Consider the following 7,500-nt stretch of genomic DNA (forward strand, 5'->3'; position numbering starts at 1 on the left):
TGAAAAGTGATATCTGAACTGTGCAGGTACAGAAAATTTCTTTGTTACAATGTAGCTCACAAATATTTCACAAGCAATAAACAATGCTAGTACACTTTGTGGAGAGTTGCAATTTAAAAATATCCTTGAATCCTTGAAAATATGTCACTGTGACAATAGAAGACTCATAGAAGGCAATGTTGATCACGTAGCTGGAATGTCTCGATTTCTACAGGCTGCCTAATAAACTGTAATAAACAAGCGACGCAAATAACAGGAGCGGTACTACAGAACGGCTTGATCGCTTTTAAAACACAGGACAGTTTTTAGAAAAAATATATGCAACGCAACACTCAATTGCCCTCAAAACAATACTAGAAAGACGGAGTTAATCGTCGTTTGTAAACGAAGCATTTGGTCCACACGGTTGCTTTGGGAGAGCACTTTCATAAACATCAAAACTGCAAATGCGTGCAGTCTCCCCAAATAATCTTGATTTACAGATTACCTCAGTCAGGAAATTTCACGACGTAAATTTTCATTTTCATAAGGTGATAACATTAAATTTCCTCTTCAACCTCCCACTTACCTAGCGCTACCTCGCACGCTTTCTTCAGCTGCTGATGGTATGATTTCTTCGTTTCCTTGTCATTAAGTATCTTCTCCAGGGCACGCGTAAGAAACATATTCTGAGTTCTGGTGTTTTCGTACATCGTAAATGTGTAGAGATACTAATGGCGAAGATCGTTTTCGTCTTTGTTATGCCCGGAAAGGTAATGTAATCATGGCTTTTTGGAAACGACTCAACGAGAGAATCAAGTCATCTCAGCCGCCATCTTGTTCGCCTGGTTGAGATCACGTGACAATTTAAGGTGACGTAGCAAGCAAGTGGCCAAAACAGAGAAAGAGTCTAGGGAGGGCTGGGAGGAGACAGAAGGGAGCAAGAAGTCACGCTGACCCAGTACCAAAACCAAAGGCCAAACCAAATGGCCCTCGTCAATTGAAGGATCGCGTGTCTAAGAAATTAAATAAAAAGCTCAATGTTCCGAAACGAAAAAAAGGAATACCACAGCTATCAAACTTGGACAATGACTCAATCATTTTCCCCGGCAATCATTCGTTACACGGCATTGCAGTTTTTAGTATTAATTAAACGTTTATTATAACTAATTATAACTGTATAACTGCCACTAAAAGGGGTGCCTAAAACACGCGCTGATGAGGTCTAACAGGCCGAAACAACTGTCCATGGCTGCCATTTTACCGCGTGCGTGCTGTGTTGGCCACACCGCCGGTGTTTTGGCGTGTTCATCTTGCTTTTAATGCTCTTTCCAACCAATTATATCAATTAATCATTGTACCTTTATAATGGCATTTACAGTCTTACCGCTCTAAGTCCCTGTTGTGCGTGTCAACTCTCAAACTAAGATCTCTTATCCTTTACAACTGATCAGCTGAACTGTTCTCACTAGATCAATATTATTGATGATGCTTTTGTAACGTAAGATTAGGGGTCTCGGTGATTTTAGTCTAGGTGGCTCGTTTAATTAAGTAATTAGTTACTAATTCCCGGCTACTTAACCAAGAATATGAAAATATCTCATGTAGGTTTTCTTCCACCTTGGGTACAGCTAGTCAGTTTTTGTGACTTTCTTTCGTGGTGTAACGATCTGGTAAGCCTAAATTTGAGAAGTATATTTCATTGAATAGCACCAAGGCGGACTTAATGAGATGTCTATGATTGAAAGTCAATTGCTTCCCAAGAAAAAATGGGGCATTACTAAACCACGAAACAGCGAAACGAAGCACCGAAACACTATGTATGACCCCACCATACATACTTGAATACGTTTTAGGCCTTCTAATTCATTGAGATTAAGATTCAAATCCAAACTTTGTCGGTTAGTATTCAATGTATGGTGGGGTCATATGTGGCGTTTTGGTGCTTTGTCTCGCTATTTCGTTGTTTAGTAATGTCCAAGAAAATGTGTCTTTCGATAGTGATCATGACTGCTTGCTGTCCGTTCTGAGTCAGTCCAACCGCCACGCAAGCGAGCCGAGTGGAGAATGGTGATGGAGCAAGATATCACCATTCTTCCCTCGGCTTGCGTACGTGACTGACTAAAGCGGGGAGTTCCAGCAGTCTAATAGTGGCCGTCAAGTCAAACCTATTCTTAAGCCTCATCCACATTAATGCGTTTTCAAAAGCCTCCGTTTTCGTCTCGGCGCAAGCGAAGCAAAATGCTTCTTATCCACATTATCCTTTTCACTTATTCACACTACAACGCTCAAAAACGATGAAAATAAGTGTTTCCAAAATTCTGCCATGCTTTTTAAATCATTGTTTTCAAACGTTTTTGTTTTCACACAAATGCGTTTTCCAAACCAAAAAGACGCTTTTTTTTTTTCACGGGTCGGTCAACAAGGAGGAATTGGGACTGCAACACAAATTAAGAAATTGCTCTCATCATTTTATTTTACGTAACTTTGAGAGTTGTTGCCGGAATACTTCTGCACAAATTGTGGGTTACAGTTTTCCGTTTGTTAGAAAATGTTAGCACCGGCAACGAGTGCGCGTACGAGAATAAGTGCAATTTGTACTCGTTCTCGAAGTGCCTCTTTGTGTATTTAGTTAAGCGTATAATACGAGTTCCAGTCTGCAGAAAATACTAAAACACTCATGATTATGGGATGAGGTTCACATTTCGGCGCCAGCTTTGAATGAGTCACTGGTACTTCCAATTTTTCTAGTGGATGTCCTTTACAGTAAAAGGCGAAAAGCAATTGCAATTTCTTTTGACAAACTCGTACTTTCCCCTACGACTTTCCGATGTAAAGTCGCCTCGGACGAGCACGTTGGCCTGCGCAGTATGGATGCGCAGTAATAAAAATCCCAGAAATTCGTACTCGAAGTCACACTAGCTGTCGATGCTAACATTCTCTATCATTGTCTAACACAAACCACGCATTTATTAATTTTTCATTCTATGTGGGGGACTTAACTAGATAGGTGGCGTTTGTTTGAAAGCGGAGTTATTCTTACATACTACAACTTCGCACTTTCCAAGCAATGCTTATCCATAGGCATACAGAGGAATGCTAACAAAACGACATGCGGTTCGCGCAGTTTAACCAAACAACATCAACTTAGTTACACAATTTACATCAGTTAGGAAGTGAAGTAGGAAAAAGTCGAACTCTTCATTTTCATAGCTCTTTCACAATGCTCGTAAAGAACGGTCAAAATATTTCAACTGAACTAAGTTGCTATTACTGTGAAAGTTACAAAAAAATGCGTTTATTAGCTACCGGGCGTTTTTATAGCAAAGAGAATTGATGTTATCGCAAAATACTGATTTGACTGTCTATCGCACACCAGGCGTTTCTTACAGCGTGGGCGTTTACATATAAGATTTATTCAACAGTAAGTTCTTTCAAACATTTCCCGCATCAACCTTTTATATGTAATTTCTTAAAACCTCCGATCCTACACCAAAGAGCCATTATAAGTCATAAGCGGCGCCATCTCCATTTCCCCAGTTCTTCGAGCCACTATTCCTAACGTCTTCACCGGCATGTTTGGGCGTGGACGAAAACCCAAAGTGAGACAATTGGCTAAAAAACAGTTACCCATATCTCCAGCTTCGTCATTTTCCCTTCACTGTGATTGGCTGTCTTTGTTGTGCCCCACTGACTTGTGGTCTTACAAATTCGGAAAGCAGCTGGCTCCTGATAGGCCATTTCTGAAAGAAAGGTTACGTTTTTTTATACAAACGTTGGCCGTGTAGCACTTATATTTTAGACAGAGTTAACTGAATAGAGTGTAACGTGAAGTGCTAGATTTCTATCCCATACGAACCATGTGAGCGTTAGCCCTACTGATGGAAATGGGCCCACACAAGGACAGAGAAAAACTCTGACCAGGGTGGGAATTGAACCCACGACCTTCGGGTTAGATCTCCGCCGCTCTACCGACTGAGCTACAAGGTCAGACGGGAGCAGGCCGTGGGAAGTGAAGATGTTAAAGTCACGGCAATGAACATGTACAAGTACAAGGAAAGGTTACGTTTTTTTATACAAACGTTGGCCGTGTAGAGAGAGATCGAATGAAAGACGTTTTCCATCCAGCTATAATTCTTGGAAATTTCGGTCGGAGGTCAAATGGAACGGTCCGTTTCGGATCATCCCTACCGAATTTCTTAGGACCTTCTTCAAAGGTGTTCCAATTTAAACAGTTCGACGAGTCGAACCAAAACTACCCTTACCCAAGAGTGAATTAGACAAGAGTGTTGATCTATCACTTTGCGGCCTTTCCCCAGCACAATCACAAATGGATTTATTTTTAGATACACTTTGCGCGCGAAAAAAACCAAGGGCCGCCAATTTTAACCAATCAGAAAAGGCCACACGACAACCTCGTTTCCAGGGTCTCTCTTCTCTGCCTCCATTGTCGTTGACTCGAAAAGAAATCGCTGAACAGTTTACTCTTTCTCTTCGTTGGAGAGTCTTAACGTTTTGGTCTTCGTTTCTCAAGGACGGTGTCTATTATTGTCATTGCGTGTACGTTCTGCGCATCTCGAAATACTCGGGTTTCCTAAAGGTGGTACTTAGTAATGCAGGGATTTTTGCGCAGTTTACAACTATGCGGGAATGCAGAACTTAGCAAGTGCTCTTGGTATCCAAAGAGTTAACTGGGGGGAACCATGCATTTTTCAGATAAAATTAAGCGTCAATTTGAAAAAGAACGCCATACATTGCTTTGTATTTTAAAGCTTTTTACAAATATTGTTGATTAATTTATATTTGAAAAATGCGTGGTTACCCCCAATTTTATTTTTTGATTGCAATAACACTTGTTAAGATCTCCTTCCCTGCATATCCATAAACCGCGTAAAAATACCTTTGAATGAGTAGGCATTGTCCTTAACTTGAATTATGCTGTTTTCACAACAGCTCTTGATCTCGTCACAACAAAGTTCGGAGAATGATTACAAAGAATTATCTTTCTCTTTTCAATCATGCTTGTCAAAATAGTCAAAATTTTCAGCAAGGTCTTGTCTAATCTTGGTTAACCATTTTTGCTAAGCTAGACCAAAAAACTCCATTGCTCAAACGCCTAATTTTCGCCTTTCCATTTCCCTTATACGTTTTTGAACCGCGTAAGTCAACTAGCTCATTTAGCCATTGAGTGGCCACATTAAACATACCTTTTCGAAAGACAAAGTAAACTACTTCGTCGATGAGTTTTCCAAATGTCTTTCACAGTCCGTTATCACTAGTTCTCTATTCAAATCACCTTGTTTTGAATTTTTTGAAACAATGGAAACTCATTTTGTCGTTCTCCAAGTGCTTTGTTATCTTGCGGGTGTACTATTTAAATAAGGGTCACAAAAACTTAAGAAAAGCTGCTGTTATGTTCGCATGAATAGGCAAAAGTTAAAGGGGTTTCAAAAAGAATTATTTTTAGTCCCCGTGGAAGGTTTTTAACAGGGAAGTAAGAGAAACTGTTAAAGAGATGCCAAACTGCGCTTATGTTTTTCTCATCGCGAGAGCCGCTTTGACAATCACCGCCAAATAATGATTGCCCTGAAAAATGTTTATACAAGACTATGTTTCCGTCGATATGATTCAAGAAAAAAAAGAACTGCAACTAAAAACGCCGACCAAAGTGTGTGAAAGACTGTTTATAAGATCCTGCGGACTTTAAAGCAATGTAAACAGTTATGTTGTGATCGGAGTTTAGCACTTCATTTTCGCAGTTGTTACCGAGGTGTTTTTTTAAACCGCTCACGCTCTGGTATCGCACATTTAAAGTATTGTGCTCCGATGCCGTTTGAAAAATCACCTCTGTTCATCTCTGTAGTTTCGCCAATATATTTCCGACCTTAAGCAAAAGTATTTTCCCAGGTCAACGAACAAGCCTTACCTCGATGAAAGGCCGTAACATACCACTTCTGTCTTGCAAATTGTGCAAACCTCGTTCGGGCTGCTTCCCGCTCCTGAGCACGCATCGTAGGTGTGAGATGTAGTCTATAGCCAATAACAGGATGTTGAGTCTTGGAAGTTTGGTATCCGGCGGTACTTGAGGCAAAGTTTTCTGTAATTTTAAATATGCCCTCTTCATATTCTGTGCTCTCACTCTTTCCCGCAAAGCGTTTGCGGACGGTGTATCTGAGCTCCCCTTCCGACGTTTTCTGGGTGTCTGTGGATCAGAATTTGCCTCAATCGGTGTGTGACTCAACCGTCCCATGGCTTAGAGGTATTTACGGCGTGTTATCACCTCGGAGCTTGTTTGTCTTGAGGCCTTGGGGTCCGTCTAGTTAAAGAAGCATGGAACATTATCCTTAAAGACTTGAATACCTCCCAGTTTGAAGACAACGCGTCAGAGAATGTGTACGTGTGTAGCTTTGATAACGGACTTAATTAAATCTTGATAGCAAATGCCGCCTGAAGTTCAGATGTTATCCGGCAATGCTGCTATACTTATTTTCGTATGCAACACTGATTTGCCCGGCTCTTTTTCAAGCGACTTAAAAGACCATTAATTGTCGCAGGCGTTAAATCAACCTAGGGATACCTTGTCGTTAATGAGAGTTTTATTAGGGAGCAATAATTGTCCAATTTAATTGGGAAAACGACGTTTGCAAACTCATGTTGCAAAGGCGAATGTTCAGTACGTTTCATCGACGATAAACGAGACTGAACGAGCTATTTATCGCTAAATATTCTCAACAGCTGCATGGTCTGTGAAAAGTTTCTGTGTAAAAAATAATTGATGACCTTAAAAACTATGAAACCTTTTAAAGGCGACTTCCTGGAATCGGATTTGCTCCGTTACATGAAATTCTTTAGCACTGTAAGATACGCAGATTATTTCATGTATTTTCAGCGGAAACCAAAGTGGATTAGTCTTAAAAGGATAACCTTATCGCGGAATAAACTAGAGCGAACAAATTGATCATGAAAACGCTGTAGACGTAATTACAATGCCTGTCTTGGAGAATGAGGCAAGTGCTACCATCTAATAAATGCATGGATCCTCTGTTTGTGACCTAGAAAGTCTATTTTCGTTTCATTTGTGGCCAAGATAACACAAATTGGTCGCAACCTAACCACAAACGTAAGTACCTGTACATAGAAGAGCCTTGTTTTGGAAGTCAGACTAGTTCATCAACTTGTTCTGTTTAGCTTCAAGAACGAACGGGGTATTTTGATACCTTAAATATGAGACACTGATCTTCTATTTAGGCTGCGCTAAAGTGAGAGATAATCAAGGAATATCGATTGTAAGACTGACGGTGACTGATAAAGGGAAGCCTGCTGATATTTTTCTACGTTTCCTCATTTTCATGTCCGGCTTGGAAAAAAAATGTAGTCTTTCCTCTTCACTTAAGATGACGAGCATGGATTCTTCACGGTAAGTTAACGGAGACATTCATCAAACAGAATCGGTTTTCGCTGATCAACTTGCTTGCAAAGTTAAATTTCCTCTTATTAAAGGGGGCGCTCTTGCAGGAAAAC

At 40.4% G+C, this 7,500-nt stretch overlaps 1 protein-coding gene across 1 annotated transcript in view; it reads right to left on the reverse strand.

Annotated features, from left to right (window-relative positions):
• LOC137977825 (brefeldin A-inhibited guanine nucleotide-exchange protein 1-like) overlaps positions 1–830 on the reverse strand; it is a 47,385-nt gene extending 46,555 nt beyond the window's left edge. The window contains exon 1 of the mRNA XM_068825166.1: positions 569–830. Within this exon, the coding sequence (XP_068681267.1) occupies positions 569–692 (124 nt within the window). The 5' untranslated portion in view covers positions 693–830. The remainder of the gene's footprint in view (positions 1–568) is intronic.
• Positions 831–7,500: the final 6,670 nt, after the last annotated feature.

The sequence above is a fragment of the Montipora foliosa genome, chromosome 11, assembly GCF_036669935.1.
Source record: "Montipora foliosa isolate CH-2021 chromosome 11, ASM3666993v2, whole genome shotgun sequence".
NCBI classification, from domain to species: domain Eukaryota; kingdom Metazoa; phylum Cnidaria; class Anthozoa; order Scleractinia; family Acroporidae; genus Montipora; species Montipora foliosa.